This window comes from Sceloporus occidentalis, unplaced genomic scaffold, assembly GCF_023333645.1.
Source record: "Sceloporus occidentalis isolate IW3139 unplaced genomic scaffold, rSceOcc1.0.p SCAF_27, whole genome shotgun sequence".
NCBI lineage: Eukaryota > Metazoa > Chordata > Lepidosauria > Squamata > Phrynosomatidae > Sceloporus > Sceloporus occidentalis.
The window spans coordinates 9,226,749-9,250,505 of record NW_028317007.1 but is presented as its reverse complement, the minus strand read 5'-3'; the positions used below and the strand labels follow the sequence as shown (position 1 = coordinate 9,250,505).

The 23,757-nt window shown below is 39.1% G+C and overlaps 1 protein-coding gene across 1 annotated transcript; it reads left to right on the top strand.

Moving 5' to 3' along the window:
- The first annotated feature begins 2,371 nt into the window (after window positions 1–2,371).
- On the top strand, window positions 2,372–23,423 carry LOC149299910 (solute carrier family 15 member 1-like). Its single transcript, XM_089485861.1, has 23 exons — window positions 2,372–2,441; window positions 5,666–5,685; window positions 10,958–11,042; window positions 11,128–11,269; window positions 11,789–11,908; window positions 12,296–12,395; window positions 13,244–13,334; window positions 13,747–13,830; window positions 14,077–14,159; window positions 14,923–15,009; window positions 15,105–15,194; window positions 15,996–16,040; window positions 16,522–16,554; window positions 16,642–16,730; window positions 17,009–17,090; window positions 17,765–17,896; window positions 18,796–18,942; window positions 20,051–20,097; window positions 20,271–20,378; window positions 20,776–20,872; window positions 20,962–21,105; window positions 22,571–22,678; window positions 23,223–23,423. The coding sequence occupies exons 1-23, from the start codon at window positions 2,372–2,374 to the stop codon at window positions 23,421–23,423; spliced, it is 2,205 nt and encodes a 734-aa protein (XP_089341987.1).
- The last annotated feature ends 334 nt before the right edge of the window (window positions 23,424–23,757 follow it).

Here is a 23,757-nt window from a genome sequence, read left to right as displayed (position 1 = left end):
TTTAAAGAAAAAGTTTTTTCTTTAAAAAAGCACCAAAAAAACATGCTGCCACTCTGTCTCCCCCCCCGAGATATGCTACCACTGTCCTCCCCCCCGAGATATGCTGCCACTGTCCTCCTCCCTCCCCGAGATATGCTGCCACTGTCCTCCCCCCCCCCGAGATATGCTACCACTGTCCTCCCCCCGAGATATGCTACCACTGTCCTCCCCCCGAGATATGCTGCCACTGTCCTCCCTCCCCGAGCTATGCTGTCACTGTCCTCCTCTGCCCCCCCCCCGACTTACCGGAGCAGACTCCCGGGTGTGCCGGCACCAGAAGTTGTATACACGTATTGCGTAGATGTCCCCCGCCGGCCCCGCAAGACACCCGGGAGTCTGCTCCGGTAAGTCGGGGGGGCAGAGGTAAAACGCTTAGACAACCTCCCGTGCCGGCACCCCCCCCGTGGGAAGTGCTGGCAGGGGAGGCTGTCTGAGCGTATCGGGGAGTAGGATGCAGGGGATGCCTGCCCGACGCCCGGGACATGCAGTCCCGGGCGCTAAAGTGGGGGAAAAAAAGTGCGGCCTATATTCGAGCCAATACGGTATATATATCTACACATACTAACATACGCCTGTCCATACATACATATTTATACACTGGCCTCACCACACACCCCTGCCTTTAAACACACTGCCACTCTGTGTGTGCCCCCCGAGATATGCTGCCACTCTGTGTCCCCCCCGAGATATGCTGCCACTCTGTGTCCCCCCCGAGATATGCTGCCACTCTGTGTCCCCCCCGAGATATGCTGCCACGCTGTGTGTGTGTGTCCTGAGATGTGCCCCCCTCCCCTAGACTTACCAGTGCAGACTCCCAGAGTCCCGGGTGTCTTGCGGGGCCGGCAGGGGACATCTATTCTACGCAGAACGGTATACAACTTCTGGTGCCGGCACTTCCAGCACCGGAAGTTGTATACCGTTCTGCACTGGTAAGGAGGATGGTTAAAGCTTACCGCGCAGACGTTCACCGGCGAGCGTAAACAACCTCCGCTGCCGGCACAATGTGCTTTAACAATCTTCCTTGCCCAGCAAGGGAGATTGTTAAAGCACACCGAGCAGACGTGCCGGCAGCGGGGGTTTACGCGCATCGCTGCTGCCAGTGAATGTCTGCGCGATGCACTTAGACAACCTCCCGTGCCGGCACTCCCCCCATGGAAAGTGCCAGCAGGGGAGGCTGTTTGAGCACATTCGAGAGTAGGATACAGGTCCCCTGCACCGCTGCGGGGGATCTGTATCCTAACCCTGCCAGACCTCGAGCTCCCTAATGTTGGGCTAGTTAGAGGGAGGTTGTGATCTCCCCAACCAGCCCTGCTCATCAGGCGCCCGCTGATCAGGGCTAGTTGGGGAGATCAAGATCTTGCACCTACCTCAGCGCGGCCCTGAAGTCCGGCCCAGGGGAGGCGGCTTCTCCGCTCGCCCCTCCCCTAGAGATTTGTGATTCTCCAGTCCGGCTCGGTAAGTTTCAGTACCCGGCGTATAAGACGACCCTCGACTTTTGATTAGATTTTCACAGGTTAAAAAGTCATCTTATACGCTGGAAAATACGGTATGTACATTAACCTACAAAAAAATTTAAAATATAAAGTTTCCTTAGAATTTGTAAAAAAAACCAAATACCCAAAATGTACAATGCCGGTGCATAGCAAGAAAATCACTCCAAGGTTAAAAATGTCACATCTGGAATATCAACCCAAACAGTGCTGCGGTTTACTTACAGTTAACTCTATGAATGTATCTTTCTTAATGAGTTGACCTAAGACTCTTTAAATATGAACTCTTTAATGGCCCATCAAGGGGATTCTAGCTAGTGATTTGTCAAATACCGTAACCAACTAGCTGTCCTCATAGAAACCTTGTAATTATTTAAAGATATACTTACTTGAGGAACATTCATTCAAACAGAAATACCAACTATGATATACTGGTAGCAAAAGCACTAAATAAGAGTAATGGATATCATTATACTTGAAAACTCTCTGCGTTTCGTCTACATTAGTTCTCTTGGTTAACACCTCCGGGTCGTGGGAGCAGGATCATGACATGCCCCACTCCCCGTACATGCAGGGCCGGCGCGACAATGGAGCCGAGTGGGCAACCGCTCCAGGCGGCACTTTTGAAGGGGCGGCACTTTGCCCCAAGCCCTTTTTTTTTTTTTTTTAAAGCGAAAGAGAGAGAAAGGGGCGGTGGTTTTCGCTTACCAAGCTGTCGGTACCTGCTCGGCGCCCTTCTCTCTCGCCTCTGCAGCAGGAGGGAGAGGAAGGGTAGATAAGGGGGGGGCGGCATTTTAAAATTCGCCCCAGGCGGCATTTTGTCTTGGGCCGACCCTGCGTACATGACTGCCTGCGATATTGGCTGGAATGCCAACCGACACCAGTGGGTAGTCCTAGCTGCGTCCCGCAAGGGTAGGCTCCGCAGAGGACAGATTCAGGCACTTGCTTGATTTCATTTTGCTTGATTTCATTTTATTTTAATTGTTCACATTCTCCATTGTCATGTGTAATATATTTATTAAACATACAGATTTCACTTTTACCTGGTAGAGCATATAGAAAATATTTACTAGCACTGCTGTGCCCTGTCCGATGTATTTTTTGTTCGTATTAATGCTTAGTAAGTGACACATTTCATAAACAGAATCGTGAAAAAAAAAACATAGGCCAAATTCCCATGACTTGTGCTGACTATGATGGGATATAGATCCCTCTCACGTTATAAAGCCGCTCACACTTTACCCTGTGATCGTAGAGGTCATAAAATCATCTATACTGTAGTAAAACTGGAACAAATGTGATTAACCCTAAATCAATAGAAAAAAGTACACATTTACTGAATCTGTTGTTCATTTGTGATATTACCACGTGCTTCATATGAAAAGCCAGGTACAGTGCAAAAAAATTAATTAAAATAAGCAAATGAAGCCATTTTTTTCTTAATATATAGATAATTTTGCAAGTTAGTAAATCTTACATTTTTAAGTTTGACCACAAGATTTAGAAGGTGGCGTTAAAATATAAGCGGATTATGGCCCTGACTGGCGTAAAGCATCAGATGACGGAATGGAGAGAGCAATATAAGTATATACAAGTGACAGAGGTTCTTTATAAATGTATTTTACTATCATTGTATTACAGGTGTCAACCTCAATCTTTGCATGGTGTCCCTATAAGTCTATGATTGGCTAACACAAATATCTCTATCTGTATATATATATATATATATATATATATATGTGTGTGTGTGTGTGTGTGTGTGTGTGTGTGTCAAGTATATGCCTAGCTCCAGGGTAATTACATTTATGTGCTTACTACATACACAAGATGAAGCTATAAAAGTGAGTTGCTGCTTATCATCAGATACAAAGGAAACATTATTGGAACAATTGACATGATTGTGGTAAGCACTTTGGTAATCTATGTTAAATGTGTTTACGAAGCATTTTGAGAACTCAAAAGTGCTTTTTTTATTGCTTCATTGATAAAATTCTAGGAAACTCTAATATGCAAAAACAGCAATATAACATTGGTTAGTTCAGTTTAAGAAGAGATTTCAACACCTTAATGCAGTGACCGTAATCACAGTAAAGACAATTATTCCTTTACATACAAATGAGGTCTCGCAATGTTTTTACATACTTTATGTGTAATTTAAATACTATAAATAGTATTACACATCTCAAAAGGTATTTGGGTTATATGATGGTATCATTACTAGAGTGTTTAATAAGCATTGAATGTGCCAATTTATAAATTGATTTAATGCACACTACTTTTAGGGTGTCAGCGTGAGTAAATGCCAACAGCGCCCAGATTAAACTATGCTCCTGCTTCTATATCTAGTACCCCCCCAACCTACTATATATATATATATATATATATATATATATATATATATATAAAATAGGCTACTACCTACAAGGCACATACAATCTTCTGGTTAATGGGTACTATTAATGAGCATATCTATTAAATAGTGGTTGATTCCAGGCATTAATCTGTAACTCGGAATCTTAAGTGATTTTTCCTCAAGGTGGGCACAATTGGCAAAAGCTTACAATGGATTTTCAGGCTATGTATACCCTGCTTAAAGCATTGTGATATGTAATAGGACATCTGGGTCTAATCTGTAATATTGGCATATTAATACATTGCATGTATAACTACACTATTAACTCCTTTGACTTCTTGTAGAAGCTATGCAGAAGCATACTGATGAAAAAAATAAAATAAACCATACTTTTTAAAATACGGGAGGCAAGCATCTGAAAAGGAAATAATGGGAACAAAAACCTAAACGTTATTTTTTAATCATATCGTTCAATTACGGTTATAGACAGGTATAATAAAAAAATTATGAACTCAGGAGCAGTCATTTGTTACTGATTAGTACTAAATGAGAGGCAGAGATAAAGGTATTTAGAAACCATTAAATTCTGTAAAATCGGTAATACATTAGTTTAATATGCTGTATAGGTTTCTCATTGTCAGAAGCAGTCAATAGCCATTTATTCACACATATTAGCTCTGTGATAATAATGAACTCTGTGATACTTGGTTGCATTTCATAATAGAGCATAGACAGATCTAATGTTCCATGCTTATTGAATATATTATGATAAGCTAAGTGTAATATTAAGATAAATGATATATTTAAACATTAAAGTGTTAAATTAATGTGTTTTAAACCCTATCATTTGGACGGCAACCAGCGTGTAAGGATACCTGTTAGCCAAGCTTTTATTTTATTATTTCTTAAATGTTCTTTTGGATTGCTATGGCGATAAGACCACTCTTAAACTTTGTACCAGAATAACTTTTTATACATAGCTTCCATTGCGCCAGCATTCGTTGCTTTTCCAATTAGAAGTTTTCTGCAATAAAACCATTTTCGGAGAACCCTGACACTTCTTGCGTCTTCCTCCATCAGCCCCAGATTGACCATCAAGCACACTGGCCAGATTGTTGATGTGCAATAAAAAAACCTGTCCAATCACCTCGAAGGTGTCTCAGATGGCCAATGTAATAATGTAGTGTGTAGACACCTGCTGGATCTAGGCTGATGTGAATGTGTAGCCTATGGGTGCACCCCTGTGATCTATGGGCTGCTGGCTTTTAAGTGCCAGAATCAAATTCAGATGCCATACTGTAACTGTCCCCCCCCCACATGTTTTCATAACTTATTGCATGGTGGGCCTGCAACCCAAGCGGCTTAACTAAGTAATAAAAAGTGATGATGCCACTGAGTTGTCTTATCACCACAACAGCCAATTAAATGTTCCCGGTGGTTAGAAGATTAAGCAAATTGCAATGGGGATTAGACTACTTTTCATGCTATGCACTAAACACATAGATCTCCCTGCATCTCTAGTAGACAAATGAGATCGATGCATAGTGTATAGACTTGGGACTCAAGTTCAGGTCCCAGATACACAACGGTTATAAGCTGCCACCATATCACCACCAAACAGACTCGTATCACCCTTAGTAAGACTGAGACTTTTACGGCAAGCTTTTGGCAACTTTAGTTCGTTGTGCTTACCATACAATACAAAATATTACTTAAATATTTAGCATTTATAGTTAAAAAGATTATACACATGCTTAAATTAATGTTCTTTTTTTTTCCACAGCGAAAAGTGGAAAATCAACAGTAAGTATATTACATCCGTAAATTTATTCTTAAAGAAAACAAGAGCTGTGCGTGTTTAATCTGTGATGCTGGTTACATGAACAATGAGGCACCCCATGGTCAAAAAATACTTGTTGCATAGTTACTCTCCCCCCTTGCAATAGAATTACCAATAGAATTGCTCTATTAGATCTATTACATCTAATACATGGACCAAAATAAAACATTTATCAAAACCTCACCGGAGTAGGCAGGTGCTTCTTATAGATCAGGGGTGTCCAAGTTTTTTCTGCAGTGGGCCACTTCATCAGAATTGTATACGTGTGAGGGCCGCACTCATTTTTCACTGTGAGAAAATATGGCCTTTAATAAAATATGCAGATTAAAATAAAGTAAATGACACAAAACCTCCTCTCACTGATTTCTGGGCCTAGAAAGGTTTGTGACTGCAAATTCAGGATAATTAAAAATGAAATACTTCTATTTATTCTAGGGATGCACCAAAATGAAAATTCTGGACCAAAACATTCACGGTTCACTTAGCCAAAACCGAAAATGACCCCCACCTTTAAAAATAATAATAAAAACTCACATTTTTAATAAAAATAGGTAACACACCACAATTGGACAAAAAAAATAGCAATATGACTTGGCATGATAGGAGTGTGATTGCTAACAGCAATCACACTCCTATCATACCCAGGCAACCAGTAAATGCTGGTACCTAGGCATGATGGGACTGTGCTTGCTGATAGCAATCACACTCCTATCATGCCAAGTCAGCCAGTACATGCTGGTACAGGGTGGCTGTAAGTGATGTGTAGACCCCATACTGCTGGCAGCATCAATACACAAGGGGAGCAGCTAGCTAGGTTTTAGCATGTACTGGCTGACTTGGCCTTATAGGAGTGTGATTGCCAACAGCAATCAAAGTCCCATCATGCCTAGGTTCCAGCACTTACACATCCAACCAGTAAATGCTGGTACCTAGGCATGATGGGACTGTGCCTGCTGATAGCAATCACACTCCTATCATGCCAAGTCAGCCAGTACATGCTGGTACAGGGTGGCTGTAAGTGATGTGTAGACCCCATACTGCTGGCAGCATCAATACACAAGGGGGCAGCTAGCTAGGTTTCAGCATGTACTGGCTGACTTGGCATGATAGGAGTGTGATTGCTAACAGCAATCACAGTCCCATCATGCCTAGCTTCCAGCACTTACACATCCATGCTATCACACACACTCATTCATATACTCATTCATTCAGATTCATTCCCTCAATCACGCATACTCATTCAAACACCCTCCCCACCCCCTTACCTGCACTGCAGCTCCTCGATGCCGCCTCCCTCTGCGTTCTCTGGTACTGCACAGAGGAAGCAGGACTGGAGCAGAGTCATGTGATGTCACGTGAACTCTGCTAGGTTCTGCTTCCTCTATGCAGTACAGAAGACCCTCCCACAGGTAAGTAGCAGGGCTCGAGGTGCGGCCCGCGTAAGATCGGTTGCCCTAGCTGCCGATCTTCCGCAGGCCGCACCTCGAGGTCTCGCGGGCCGCATGTTGGACGCCCCTGTTATAGATGGTGGTTGGGAACTCCTAAAATGTTGCCTTTATAATATCAATTTGTTACAAAAAATGTTAATAAGTCATTGGACACACCTATATGTGGTATGTTTGAAATCAAAATTGTGTAGTAGATCCTATATTTAGGACTTGAGATGTGTGTATTTGTTTCTTAAATTACCCAGATTTATCACCAATAAAGACATAAAAGAGATCGTCAATCCATAATCCCAAAGCACTATATATGTATGCAGTAGTGTGCAAAGGTTTTAGGCAGGTGTGGGAAAAAAAATGCTCTAACGTAAGAATGGTTTCCTCTAGGTACACTTGCATAAAGTCAGGCATTTTATAGTCATATAGTTAGGTGTGTGACCAAACAATTATACCAAACAGGAGCTACTGATCATCAATTTAACCCCTTCAGGACCGGGATTTTGATACTAAGGTGTCGCTAAAGGACCGGAGCCGTTTTTGTGTTTTTGCCATGTCTTTCTTCAACTGTAATTTCTCTCTTATCAATTGGTGCACCCACACAAATCATATATTGTTTTTTTCAGCACAAGTAGGGCTTTCATTTGAAACCATAGTAAGCTGGGTAGTACATTGTTTTGTTTGAAAAAAACTGGAAAAAGTGGGGAAAAAATGAAAACGCATTTTTTTTACAGTTTTGTATACATACAAATTGTACACACATTAAACCAATGGGAAAAAATTATCCCAAATATATTCATTAACTTGTCCTGATTTGGAAACCACCCGATATGGCCAGGATTTTTATCTATTTTGACCAGTATAGGGCAAATATTGCAAGGCATGCATCACGTTTTTGAAATGTAATTTTTTTCAAATTTGGCATGGCAGTCTAATAACTGCAATAGTTGTCACAGATACTGATTACCCCCCCAAAATTATATGTTTATGAACAGTAGATAAGTCAAGGTGTACAACTAGGGTCATTTTGACACTTTTCAAACAGGGATTTTATCGCCAATTGCTGCCAAATTTTGAGGTATTTTTATATTTTTTTGTTTTTTTTGCATATGTTGCAATGTTGCTTTAGATTTTATATTATATTTTGTATAGAATATGTGCAACTGCAGAACAAAACACCAAATTGTGTTCACCAACATCCCCCGGTTCCAACAAGGATTCACATGCATGGTTCATGCATTTTTTGAGGAAGCTATGAGGGCAAAACTGGAACATGCGCATTTTCGTTTTCACATTTGGAATTTTCAGAAATTGGTTTCCTGGGCCCATATCCCATTTGGGACATTTTGGAAGCCCCCTGCTGTAAATTACCCCATAAAAGTATATATTTATGAACAGTAGACAAGTCAAGGTGTTCAACTAGGGTAGTTTTGACAGTTTTCAGCTAGCCTTTTCTTCACTGATGTCTGCCAAAGTTCACGGAAAATTTATTTTATTGCGTTTTTAACAAATACATTTCAATGTTAAAATTTATTTCTTGCACAGCATATGTGCAACAGTGGAAGAAAGCACCACATTTTGTTCACCAACACCCCCCGTTCCAACAAGGCCTCACATGCATGGTTCATGTATTTTTTGAGGAAGCTATGAGGGCAAAACTGGAACATGTGCATTTACATTTTTTTAAATATTTTTTTTCATCAGATTACTTGTAAGTGACAGGTTTAGGCCGCTGACATCAATCAGGGAGACCGATCAATAATAATTATGATTTTTTCATTTTAATAATAATTTGTGTTTTTTCATAATTACCCTAGATGACCCCTCTCTCTTTGTAGAGCAGGGTCATCCGTGGGCTGCCATAATGATCCGATCACTCCTATTGGCCAGGGGCGATCTGATCAGCCCAGCATTTGACCTGGAAGCACCCTGGACTTTCAGGTCAGTGCTGTTATTTTTTTTTTAATTATTATTATTATTTTATTAATTTTTTTTTATTTATTTTTTTTTTTTTTATTTTATAATTATTATTATTATTTTTTACATTATTTTTTTGTAACTCTTTCAATGCTGATGCTCCATTGAAGCACAGCATTGATTGATATTTAGTCCCCACAAGCTTGTGGGGACTAATATTAACCCCTGCAATGCTGCGATGGGGGTCATACACAATCGCAGCATTGAAGAGGTTAATTGAGGAAGAGGGGGGTAGGGGTTAACTGAGGAAGGGTGGGGGTGGGGGGGTCTGGTCTCCACACTCATGTGGAGACCAAAGAACCCTGTCTCCCTGTCCCTGAAGCTGCCTCTGGCAGCTGGGACACAATCTCCAATAGACTGGAGATTGTAGGGGAGGAGTCTCTCTAATCAGTCCTACAGGACTGATCAGAGGACTTCTGGGGGCTCGTTTTTGCTGTTGCTGGTCTGCCTGGGCTTCCAGGCAGACCACCAGCAGCAGAACCCCCTAAAAAACGGGAATTAACCCCTTCAATGCCGCGATCGCGGCATTGAATGCCGCGATTGCGGCATTGAAGGGGTCAACGCTGCACTGACGCTCTCATGGAGCGATCAGGCAGCAGGGGGGTGTTGGATCAGGTCCCCACACTTGTGTGGGGACCCATTCAATACCCCCCCCTTCCCTGAAGCTGCCTGTGGCAGCTGAAACAGCGATTGCAGATTTTTCTGCAATCGCTGTTTCTGCCTACAAAATCACTCCGTGGGAGTGATCGTGGGCTTGGGGGCGGGCTTAGACAGGCTGTGCTGTCTGCCCAGGAGTCCTGGGCAGACAGCAGCAGCAGCGCCCCCACGATCACCGCGATTGTGGTGATGTGGGGGCGTTTTTTGGAGGAGACGTACCTGGTACGTCCCGGTCTACCGGTGACTGTTAACCAGGAAGTACCAGGTACGTCCCGGTACCGAAGGGGTTAATATGTCGGCTGAAACACAATCATTAACAGAAACAGCTGTGTAGGAGGAATGAAACTGGGTGAAGAACACAATGGACAGCCAAGGAAACTTTGTGCAGCAGATGAAACACACATCATGCTTGCTCCCCTTCACATTTAAAAGATGTCTAGCAGTGCCATCAGATCAGCAGTGGCAGAAATCAGGGGGACCCTGGTACACCCATCTACTGTCTGTAGTAGTCTGGTCAGACATGGTCTTCAAGGAAGACTTGCAGCAAAAAGCCACACCTCCAACGTGGAAACAAGTGACTTAACTATCTTCAGAGTAAAGAACAAGGAGTCCTGGAAGTGAGGGTATGGCCCCCCAGAGCCCTGATCTCAACATCATAAAGTCTGGGATTACATGAAGAAAGAGAAGCAACTGAGGCTGCCTAAATCCACAGAACAGCTGTGGTCAGGTCTTCAAGATGTTTGAAGCAACCTACCTGCCGAGTTCCTCAAAAAACCTGTGTGCAAGTGTACCTAGAAGAATTGATGCAGTTTTGAAAGAAAAGAGTGATCACACCAAATATTGATTTGATTTACTTTGCATTTTGTTAACTGATAAAGATAAACTATTAACATGTCTTTAGCATTTAGCATTCTTACCTTACAACATTTTTTCACACCAGCATAAAACCTTTGAACAGTACTTATATATACATACATTTATGTTTATGATGATCGAATTTGCAGAGAAATTTGCTAGAGGTAAATAGAGATCTAATGTAGCCAATAACCATTTATCTGCTACAGGGGCAGGTTCTCACCAACAGTAATTCAGCTATAGTAATATAATTCAGCTATATCAATAAAATGATAGGTGACCTTACTGTGTCTTGTTTGGTTTCCAGCCGGGCTGTTTTGGTTACCCCTTGAGTATCTTCTTTATTGTCATCAATGAGTTCTGTGAAAGGTTCTCCTACTATGGAATGCGAGGTACGTTCTCACATTTGGTCTTCAGCTCCTGCAAACACTTCTAGAGGCCTTCTCTAATCTCTCTCTCATTGTATCTCCCCTACAGCTGTGCTGGTTCTGTATTTTAAATATTTTCTACGATGGGACAACAACCTTTCAACTGTTGTGTATCATACTTTTGTTGCTGTCTGCTACTTGACTCCGATCCTTGGGGCTATTATTGCTGACTCATGGCTGGGGAAATTCAAGTAAGACTTTCTGGATAGTGAGGATCATTAGTAACTTCTTGTAGAGTATTATTATGACTATTATTGGATTTTTTGTAGATATCTTGTTTTGATAACAAATATTTGCTTTGATGTCTGACTCTAAATGTTAACAAACGAACATTAAAGGGTAATGTAAAACATAATGCTCTTTACTAGAAATTACAATATTTGAATTCATTTTTTTCTTCTTTCATTTTCTTGGTTGGACCCTTCAAGTGTTTTAGACTAACTCCCAGTAATAAACTGAGATTTTAACTGAGCCATATAATATGGGGGTACTCTGACTATTACTACTATTAAAACTAGTGCGATTATTGCTGCCTAATTTTTTATACCAAAAGTTAACTGATTCCTGTTCAGCTGCTCTCATGCAGCACTAGAATAGTAGTAGAACTGATAGTAGTACTGATGTTGAATGGACACTTTCACCATGAATGGTTAAGGATCACTGTTACTTAAATGAGCATCAAAACAATCCACATGATTTTCTCTCCACAGGACTATTGTCTATCTGTCCGTGGTTTATACAGTTGGGCAGGTGGTAATGGCCATAAGTGCAATTCATGACCTGACTGATGTAAATAAAGATGGGACACCGGACACTATTGATGTTCATATGTAAGTATTAGTAATCAAGCTCTGTTTTACTGATTTGGTAAGTTTGGTTAAATATATATATATATATATATTCAGACATGCCTACATAAATAAATATTTACCTACATAAAAATGTAAATATGAATAAAGATTATTTATTATTATTATTTAGATCAATACACCTGAGAAGATATTGGGTAGTTTCAATGTGGTAAAAATGGTATCACCATGACCAACAATGAAATGTTCTTTGAATCACTCATTCCTTTTAAAGTGCAAATAAGTGTACTTTAACTTAAACTAGTGTAGTTGAATTTGCCAGCAGAGAGAATGTGGCACGTGGTGTGATATTTGGTAAAAACAAGTGTTGTCCTGGTGAGAACTAATGGTAAATTTTCTTCTCTACAGCGCAATGTCAATGATCGGCCTTCTCCTGATTGCTCTTGGCACAGGTGGAATCAAACCATGTGTAGCAGCTTTTGGTGGAGACCAATTTGATGAAAGCCAGGTATCAAAACAGGAGCTTTGTATCTTGTATAGCAATGTGATAATATACATCATATATTCATACATCAGTTGTGTTCATTAGTGTTATGTATTGGGGTATTATACAGTCTGTTTTGCCAGTAGGTGGCAGCATAATGGAAATGTGCACTTGTTCTGTTGTGTTAGGTCTCTTGTGTATATATCTTAATGTGTTGCATGTGGTTACTGAAGAAAAGAAGTTATGTTCTACTGTTTGTGTTTGTGAGCAACATCTACATAACATTCAAATACACAAAAACTAGGTAAAGACTTAGGGTAATTCAACTTTAGGAAGGAAGGTGACCTTCAAAACCTTGTGCACCAAGAATGTAGTTTATGTGCCACATTATTAAATTGTAGACAAACAATATATATTGATATGTTTGATCTTTAAAAAATTTTATATGTCTCCCCTTATTTTTTTTTACTCTTAACCCATGCGACTGAGAAACTAAGCCAATATGCCATTTGCAGACACATACAAAGGAAGAAAATTAAAAAAAACTGTAAATGACACCTTTTATTTTAAAGATTAACATATTTTTGCAAAGGATTTATGGATTTGGTCACTAGTTTTGACTAAAAGGGCAGCTATTGTAAAATTTAAAAAATCACTTAAAACTAGCTAGTTATGGCTGCATTTAAACACGTTATTACTATATTTAGTCATATGGTTGATATAGGTTTTGTAATACAGTATCTATAATTGAAAGCTTTCTTTGTTTAACCTCTGGACTTATACTATGTGCACATCATAAAAAAATGGATTTGTCATTCTTATACCACTCACTGGGTTGAAACAATGAACAATGACTTCTTTCCCACTTGCAGGATAAACAAAGGAGTCGGTTCTTTTCAATATTTTACCTTTCAATTAATGCTGGGAGTCTCCTGTCTACCATCATAACACCGATCCTTAGAGGTAAACATTCACATGTTGTTGTGTAATAGTTCTGTTCCGGGAACAGATTTCACACTAGGCACAATGGTTGTGTGCCTAAGGTACCATGTTTTAGAGGTGCTGCGAAAAGCAAACGACTGGTGAGGGCTGATGGCTGATGGCTAGTTCTGTAACCCCCCCCCCCCCCCATTTTATGTCTATGCCCTTCCTGCGAAAACATTGTATTTATTTATTTAAAGCACTGGCACCGAGAGTGTAATCTCAACCTTGCTTGTTCTCCCATCAACCCAACATTTAAGATTCTCAGATTTTTGGTATAGACCCAGGCAGACAAGCTGTATCTCTTAAACTTTGGGGTAAAGTCAATGGAAGTCTTCAACTGTATGTCTAAACAGAACATGTGTGTTACGACATTGCTCCCTATCTACTTTAGGCCAAGAATGTGGAATCCACACTAAGCAAAAATGCTATCCTTTGGCCTTTGGAGTCCCAGCAGCCCTAATGGTTGTTGCTCTTGGTAAGTAATAAATGATTTGTATTTTGGGTGCATGATCTTTATCATGACCTTAAAGCTGTGTTTTAAAACCAACGTGCTGAAGAATGTAGATAGAACCATTCAAGTCAGATGTTTCTTACAGGTGGGTTACAAACTAGATCCTAATGTAGACCCCAGTACTCTCCCACCACAATACAAGGGTTGTTGTGTATATATATATATATATCTGTGTTTACCGTACACCATAATTTATTGTCATTTTTACAGTTGTATTCATCGTTGGAAGCAGCATGTACAAAAAAGTATCTCCACAGGGCAACATCATGGTCCAAGTGTGCAAATGCATTTGGGTAAGTCAAGTATTCACATATAGATGGTATAGCATAGTCATTTTCACCAGATTATCAATATTTATGTGTGTATGTAATCTAATGTAATTGATCTAAATGGTCAGATCCATTTCCAAAATAATTGCCTTATTATGTGGATAGCCTTGTGGTTATCACATTAATTCTCTCACTGTGTTAAACCCCACCATTTCTAACATTACATATAAAAATATTACCCTAAAATATTGTACTAGCATTTCACCACCTTTGAAAAATCCTGCAATTCTTTATTTAGTTTATTTATTCGATATTCTATTAATATATATTTGAAGACTTCTTTCTTTTCTCTCATCTTTCCTCCAAGCTATACATGTTGAGGTCTTTCCTGGCAAGACTTTAAGAATAGTCCATTCTTTACTCTAATGTACTGATGGGGATATCCACATTTTGTCATGGTTGGGCAAAATAAAAATAGCCCACTATCTTAAAGGATCCTGAGAAAAACCACCACAGATGTAGACGGTTGGCAAAGGAAATCCCCCTAAAATAGCTTTCTATTTCAATTACTTTTTGCTTCACATGAAATTTCCAAATATAAGGTACCATTAGGGAATACTGAAAGATAGATAATAGACATACATGCTCTGGAGCATCAGACCGCTACGTTACCTATAAAATATTCCATAATACAGCAGGTTTTTAGATCAGGCCTAAATGGTTCATATGTTTAGGTGCCGTATAATTCACACTGGTTACCCCTAACGTAAATTCATTTTCTTGACAGTTTGCCCTCAGGAACAGGTACAGGAATCGTAGTAAGACAATCCCTAAGAGGGAGCACTGGATGGATTGGGCAACAGAAAAGTATGAAGTAAGCAAAGCAAATTCCTATGCTTCCATGTCATTTACCTACAGATGAATATGAAACTCCAATACCTTACCAATGTTGTTATTCCCTACTTTTAGGAACGTCTAATTGCTCAAATTAAGATGGTCCTGAGGGTTCTGTTTTTGTATCTGCCGCTCCCCATGTTCTGGGCACTATTTGATCAGCAGGTAAAATAGGAAAGAAATGTTCCATGCTTTAATACGAATTAAGCAGAATGAAATTTGTGTTATATCAGGGTATCTGCCAAACCTAATGACACTTTTATAGAAAATGTTTAGACGTTGGGTGCACATATACTTTGTTTTGGGTAAATTGGGTACACCTATAATTACACTTATGGAAAGAATGTGATTTTATACCATGCCAATGTATTTCCCCATCTTGTAAATTGATGGCTTTAGGTGATGGTCCCACATATTGCTTATACACCCTGCTTGTGCTATCTTTGCCCTTCCACAAACCAATTATACATCTGATACACACAAACACTTATACAGTCATTCACTGATTCACACTTTCATTCACACAATCATTTATTCTCTCACTCATTCACACAAACCATTTATTAGACATACTCTTTAATGGATTCTCCCAAATCATTCAAGCAATTTATCCACACATTAATTCATTCTCTCACTCATTCACACAATGCATCCACACACTAGCTACCTCTCCTGCCTTTTCTCACTATCTATCCCCCCTTCTGGCGAAAGAACTTGGATGACCCTGTACAATATATAGTTAAATAAGTGAACGGAATTATGTATTATGCTTCATCAGCTCTGTCCTTTTTCTGGAGAAACTTGCCAGGGTTGGCTCTTCAGAAACAGCGACTTTCTAGCATACTTCAGTGAATAAATAAAAAAGCAACGGGTATTGCGAGGGGATTTTTATAAAATATTACTAGGGACAAATCACTTTTGCCTCACTCTGACCTTTGTTCTCCAATGTCTTCTTTTTCTTTCAAGGGATCAAGATGGACTTTGCAAGCCACTACAATGGATGGAAACTTTGTATGTTTTTATTAAGAAATATATTATATAATTATAATTGTATTTGTATATATGCAATGCTGAAGCTAATTTATTTTAATAATGTTATTAATACCAATCCGGTGGGCACACCCCCGGCCGCTCTCTGGAATCTACTTCCACCGAACCTTCAGCATTCACCATCCCTCCCAACATTCAAGAAACATCTCAAAACCCACTTCTTCAGAAAAGCCGCACCATCTTAGCTGCTAGAACCTCCTTGTCATCGATACAACCTCCACACTGCCTCTCACCTTTCTCTATGCCTTATGTTTGTCACCCCATTCCCTCAAGATTGTAAGCTTGCAAGCAGGGCTCTCTCCACCAAATGTATCGGTTTGTCTTAGTCTGTCAATTCTCGTCTTGTCATACCCCTTGAATATATATATATTGTATTAAGCGCTGCATATAATAATAATAATACGTATATTTTTTTTCTTTTTTCATATATGCTTGATTTTAGGGTGCAATTCAGATCCAGCCAGACCAAATGCAGGTAAGGTACTATAAAATATAATCTTAGAATGATTTTATTGCACAGATTTTGCATATTTTATTGTTAACCCCTATTTTCATTTTACAGACAGTGAATCCCATTCTGATTATTGTCCTGGTGCCAATTGTGGATGCTGTCATATATCCTCTTCTAAGAAAATGCAAGCTAAACTTCACGTAAGTCTAGAGCACTCCAGCAGGATGTACTTTACATCCAGTGTTCCGTACGTTTATTTTTAGTCCGATATTAAAAATACTTATATACAATAATTTCATTAATGGTCAACACACAGATGCCAATTAAACATCATACATAAAATTCCATCAATACCAGTAGGTGTCATATAACCTTATTAGTATGAATTGATTTTTGTATGTTAAATAAGAATAAATACATTTTGTATATATAACCTTGTTTTATAGTCCACACTCACTATGCGATTGTTTTAATTTAGGCCTCTGAAGAGAATGACCGTGGGAATGTTTCTTGCCGCCATGGCATTTGTTGCTGCTGCCCTTGTACAAGTCGAGATAGATGTAAGTAAACCCAGAGGAGGTGTGAATGTGCATCGCTTAAAGCGGATCTGTTATTTTGATATATGGTTTCTGCGTCTACATCACAAGCATGATGACATATATGCCACGTGGCTGTTTGTGGCATCACATCGCAAGTAACATTTCAGGATACCCAGCTTTTGATAGTAACACAGGCAAAAGAAATATACACTATTTTTTTCACATTTAACTCAGGATCTCTGGGATAAACTCAGACTTCCCAGGTATGCAAAGCATATTTTGCTGTACTGCTTATGAGAGTGGGAACTAACTACTTTGTTACTCACAACCTGGCAGACGTCTGGCATGACAAGGTCAGCGAACGCAACTGTTCCAAAACAATAAAACACATAATTATGTGCTGTGTGCATGTTTATAAAAAGCAAAGTGCTAAATATATATATATTAGTTCCTATGGTAATTTTTCTTTATAATTTAGCAAATGGAACACAGCAATGAAGTGCATCAACATACCGTGTAACTCTGCCCAGTTTCAAATAAGATGCTTGATTGGATTTTGTAACAAAGCTGTTATCATACAATAAATCTGGCTTATTTTGTACTCTTTAGATGTGAATGCTGTATAAAATACAACAGTTAATGTTACTGAGCAAAGTTCTAAAATAAAATGTTCTTGTTTTCATTTCTGCTTATAGAAAACCCTGCCGAATTTCCCCTCTAGCAGTGAGTTTCAACTTAAAGTCATCAATTTAGGCAACACAAACGTCAGTTTCGCTTATATGGGAACAACTCCAAATGTCGAGATCGTCCAAGTATCGCCTTCTCAGGTACTAAGCTTTTCAGCGTTTGTAATTCCTGTCTGTTTTGAAGTTGTAATTTTTGGTATATACTTTATAGTCCAGTTAAGTGGAATTCTTGCAAGTTGGTTGACACACATAACACCTTAGTGGTTTTAAACCCAAAGGGATATATTCACCAGTCTTTGAGTTCCATGTGAGATGGAACATTTCTTCATGTATTTAGAAGGGTAACTATAGCACATTTCTCATGTGCCAATGCAAGAACTGGCTATGCACAATCCATAGGTGAACTTGTAACATTATATCAAGTGAGGTGACACGAAAGAGTTAGGGACTTCTCTCTCACAACCTGCAGAAAAAGGAAAACACAATCAGCAAAACTATTATTATTAGTCTATCCTTCCTCTGTCTATAGTTGGATTATGATATATGTATGCTTGTGCATTCACTAAAAATAGACTTAGATTTAGACTTTTAGGTGTTGTGCTTGGTTGCGCTACGTAGTACCACTGCAGGGTCACGGTCACGGCAAGTGTTACATTTATCCTTCTACTGAATATTTCATAAAAAAAAAAATCAAAAATGCAAAAAACTATTCCCAAATTATTGACCAGATGAATAAAAAAAGGAAAGCAAATAAATAATGGCACTTTGACCACTTGTGTAATACACCCTAACTACCTCTAGATTATAAACTAGTTTGAGCAGGGCCCTCCTTACCCATTTCTGTAAGTCAAATTGTTATATACCTGTTATGTCCTGTCTACCCATTGTACATCGCGATAGACTATGATAGTGCTATATAAAACAATAATAATAATAATAATAATGAAAGAAATCTATGCCACATAACTTTCTTGAAGTAGTTTTTAAATATCCTGAAAATGTTCTCTTGGTTTGCATTCATACTATATTGTTATTTTCAGGCAAGTGAATACAAGACAATTAAGCTGTCCAACAATGTGAATATTAGCTTTGAAAACGCAACCATGGGAATCCCCCTAGGAAGCCCTGTGGGAAAGACTCGATACACTTATATCGTTACAACGACTCCTGCCTTCCAAGGACAATTAGTAAGTAATCGTTTGATTTGGAAAATCTAAATTGGCGTACCTTATTGTGAATTATTAGCTTGAAACGTGACTGAAAAAAACCCACTAACCATTTCAGATGCGTGAACTGCTTATTATAATCGGCTGCTGTGACTCTGTAAGGTAATTTTTTTGCATAGCGAGTACCCATCCGTCTGGGGTGTGGAGCTTCATATAACTATAATACACATTGAATAACCCTCTTTGTGCTATTTACGATGCACTGCAGCTGTGCATATGCTTCCCATTCAAACAGTTAATGTGCACTAAATGTGTATGGTGCGGAATCTGCCAGCGCTTTATAAAGAAATGTAATGTAATGGTGCTTAGGTTGTGTAAGAAATCTATATTTTTTTTGTTCCATGTGTATGTATTCACATTAGGAGCAGGTGATAGACAGATCTTAGTGGGTCTTCTGAAATGCTATAGTCAAAGAATGATCCGAGAGGAATGGAAGTATCTAGATTTCTAAATATAACTTTACCCTGATAATGCAAAAGGGTATAAAAATTCATGTATAGCAGAATTAGGTTTTTCGTTCCCTCTGTTCCATCCAACCCTATAACTCACACGTTCCATTGCACTGCTCATAGCATCTGTATCAATTAGTATTGTAGGCTGCTTTTTCTGCTCCTGTCTTAAATCTATCTAAAAGACATAGGAGCTGTACTTTTCTTATCTTTGACCATAAAGACTTTTAGATATTTGTTAAAAAGGTAGCTCGTATAGGGTGTATATTACCACCCCTTAACAGTGCTGTACTTACTATACATTTCTGAATAAGTGCTGGAGCTGTTGATTTCAGGGATAGCTTTGGGGGTTTAGGAACCCTAAATGATTTAGGGATCCAATCTTTAACACAAACAGTGGATTTTATCTTTAAAAACTTCAACAAGTAGGTTCAGTTGTTCGGTGCTGAATCTGTTGATACTGAATAAAAAAAAATGCGTATGAATTGTATTGTGGGTACACATTACCAAAACAATCAGCTTTTTTTTGTTTAGCAATAAACAATGGAAAATAGGAAAACACTCAATGATTAGACAAGGCATAAATAATGTTATTAAATGGTTGCTTTGCTTACGTACAGGTTGAAGACTTAAGTGAAAAGTCAGAGCAAGGCAGCAATACAATCAGGTACGCATTACATTTTTAGAACAGGGGCGTTTTTTTTTCTATTGTGGGACTAATGTGCTAAATAATGCTTCATGGGAAATCATCTGCATTTTAATAATTGCTGCATTACTCTTTTTTTTAAAACTTAGTAATGTACCAAACCACAACTTCCTTATAACACGAAATTGTTTTAGGTTTTTCAACAACCTTAATGAAATGATCAATGTGACTGTGGGTAGTGTGGAGGTGGGTGACGTGTTGCCATTCACAATGTCCAATTACACAATGGTATCCTTGGGAATGTAAGTACCTTGATCTACTATTATCCAGCCTCTCAGTGAAATAGAACTTTTCTAACTTAACATCTAAGTCCTTGACCAATTACATCTTGTCCAACTTATTGACCATCTCATCTCATGTTGCATCTTTTTATGTTTTTTTTTACTCATAACCTCTCTCCTCTATGTTTCCTTCAATAACACTTGCAAAGGAAAGCTCTCATGCTGCAAATTATTATTTTGCTATAATACAATAATATTATAATTAATAATACATGCTTTCATATCCCGTCCTATCCCTTATATAGAGCTACATTTTGACATTAATATAAATGTCCTTTACTTGGCTGTAAACAAGGTGATTCTCTGTTTATTTTAACACGTCAGCTCCTTATTCTAAATGTGTTTTAATTATCTCCAGAAAAAATATTTCAGTTACTACTGAGAAGGGCCATAAATGTTCAGCTGATTCTGTGAAATTTGGATTCGGAAGCTCATACACCATAGTCATTAATAATGTAAGTAATCTGACCAGGTGGCCGGAACTGGCTTTAGCAGAACCTGCAGTTTTAATTTTTAAGTCTGCTGATCTTTTTTTCTTAAACAGTGCACTTCCTTGCTACAAACTGAATCTATTGAAGATATCCCACCCAACAAAGTCCACATGGCTCTTCAGATCCCACAGTACTTTCTCATTACAGCAGGCGAGGTTGTCTTTTCGGTCACTGGACTAGAGTTCTCATACTCTCAGGTAGGTAACATACACAATATTGCTCTATATTTTCTTTACATTTAAATAACATGTCCTTATGATACCGAAATACAGGGTCACTTAAATCCATATCAGCCATTAACCTTCTTGCAAAATAACATGGTTCATCTTGCAGAGTCCTAATACTTATTGCCTGTACTGTGTACAACTGTCATATGTGGCATAACATGCAATTTTCCAGTTATGTGAAACAACTGAAATGCCAAAGCCAATATGCAGGATGACCAAACTTATGTGGACACCTGACCATCACACATATATAAGCTTGATGAACATCTCATTCCAAAACCATGGCCATTAATATGAAGTTGAACCACCATTTGGGGCTAAAACAGCCTCCATTCCTGTGGGAAGACTTTCCATAAGATTTTGAGTGTGTCTGTGGGAATATGTGCCCATTAAGCCCAAACAGCATTTGTGAGGTCAGGTACTGATGTTGAATGAGAACCTGGCTCACAATAAGCATTCCAGTTCACCCCTAAGATTTTGAATGGATTAAGTTTTGTGGTCTGTACAGACCACTCAAGTTGCTCCACACCAAATCTCGCAAAACCATGTGTTTATGGACCTTGCTTTGTACACAGGGACAGAGTCATGTTGGAGCAGTGAATGGCCTTCCCCAAACTGGTGTCACAAAGTTAGAAACATACTATTTTCTAAAATGTCTTTGTATGTGGCTGCCTTCACGTTACCGTTCACTGGAACTAAGGGGCCTAGCCCTTCCCCTGAAAAACAGCCACAGGCCATTATTGCTCCTCCATCAAACGTTATAGTAGGCACTATGCATTCCGTTAGGTATCCTTCTCCTGACTTCCACCAAGCCCAGATTCATCCATTTGACTAGATATTAAAGCGTGATTCATCGCACCAGAGAACACTTTACATCACTCCAGAGAACACTTTACATCACTCCAGAGAACACTTTACATCACTCCAGAGAACACTTTACATCACTCCAGCTGACATTTAGCAGTGAGCATGGTGATCTTTGGCTTGTGTGCAGCTTCTTGGCATTTCATGCAGCTCCCGGCACACAATGCTTGTGATGAGGCAAATTGGAACTCTGTAGTGGGTGATGCTAAAGAGGACAGGTGATTTTTATGAGCTATGTGCCTCAGCACTCGGCAGCCCCGCTCTGTGAATGTGTGTCTACTGCTTCATTTTCATTTTACCATAATAGTACTTACAGTGGACTGGCGTAAATTTTGAAGGGCAGATATTTCACAACCTGACTTGTGGCATCCTATGTGCTGTATTTTATACACGTTAGGGTATGGCTGAAACACCTGAACTCAACGATTAGGAGCGTCTGTATAGTTTTGGTCAGATAGTGTATAGCCAGAACAGATGTAAATGTGGGCAGAATTATTAGAATCTAGCCCTGATTGGATACTTGTAATCCCCAGCATTATTGTTATCTTGTTTCCACTATGTTTTCTTTCAGGCCCCATCTAATATGAAATCTGTACTCCAAGCCGGGTGGCTCTTGACTGTGGCCGTTGGCAATATCATAGTCCTTATTATTGCTGGTGCCTCACATATTGGAGAGCAGGTAAAAACAAACAAAACCAAAACAAATATAAATATTTGTTACCTAAACAGAATCCTGAGGTTTGTGTTCTTGCTTCTGTGTGATGTTTTAAATCTTTATATCTAAAGATCTATAAATCTTTTTTAGACATTTTAGACCCCCCATAGTGCTATGTTTGAAGGAGCTGCTTTAGCAATCAGTAGAGCTTTTGTGTTGAACTTTTGGAAATGTGATGTTGTGGAACAAGATCCTCCATCACATGACGCACATGCACAGGACTCTACCAGATCAGGCACAGACTTCTTGATCCCTTGTAAAACAATCTTCTGGGGGCCAACCTGATGCATTGGGGGGGCACTCAATCCACCATGGTTTTATACTCGCCTATAGCATACTAAAATAACCCCAGTAGACTTCTCAGCATGACTCAGGATGACTGCTGTGTATAAAGTTTATTTTAGTTAATTTTTTATTTAGTTTTTTTTATGCTTCAATGACAGGAAAAAAAGGTATGTTGCAGATTATTTTAATGGTAATTCATGTTTTGTGCTTTGAATTTTTACAGTGGGCAGAGTATGTGCTATTTGCGGCATTACTGGTGGCAGTTTGTATAATCTTTGCCATCATGGCCTATTTTTACACCTATGTGGACCCAGCAGAGATTGAGGCCGGATTTGATACGGCGGACGAGAAAAAGAAGACCAAGGAAAAAGAGGCATTAGGTCTGGAGAATGGAAATGGACCTTATTCACAAACAAAAATGTAAACTTAATCAACACAAGATGTAAATATTGTATTTGTCAAATAAACACATTGCTCCCATCATGGACAGTATTTGTACAGAACTGCCTGCATGAGAATGAAACCTCAAAGAAGAACCACACACACAAAAGAAAGAAGCTGTTAAGTATCTCCGTGTCTTCATCATCGGGAATGTCACATATAATTGTTGATTCGTTGCCATAGCTAAAGTGTTTCAATAAAAATTTATTTTAACTGATCTTTTTTTCAGGGTAAAATAAATCATTTTTGTTTCTGTAATTCTTGGAGGGCAAAGCAAGAATTTAGACTAATCTGTGTGTGTGTATATATATATATTT

What these genes read in the sequence shown, in the direction of transcription:
- LOC149299910 (XM_089485861.1), top strand. Translation starts at nt 2,372, where the DNA reads ATGACTGCCTGCGATATTGGCTGGAATGCCAACCGACACCAGTGGGTA. An exon ending in AAATGCAAGCTAAACTTCAC is followed by an intron (nt 16,731 to 17,008) that starts GTAAGTCTAGAG and finishes GTTTTAATTTAG; the next exon opens with GCCTCTGAAGAGAATGACCG. An exon ending in CTGCCTTCCAAGGACAATTA is followed by an intron (nt 18,943 to 20,050) that starts GTAAGTAATCGT and finishes GCTTACGTACAG; the next exon opens with GTTGAAGACTTAAGTGAAAA.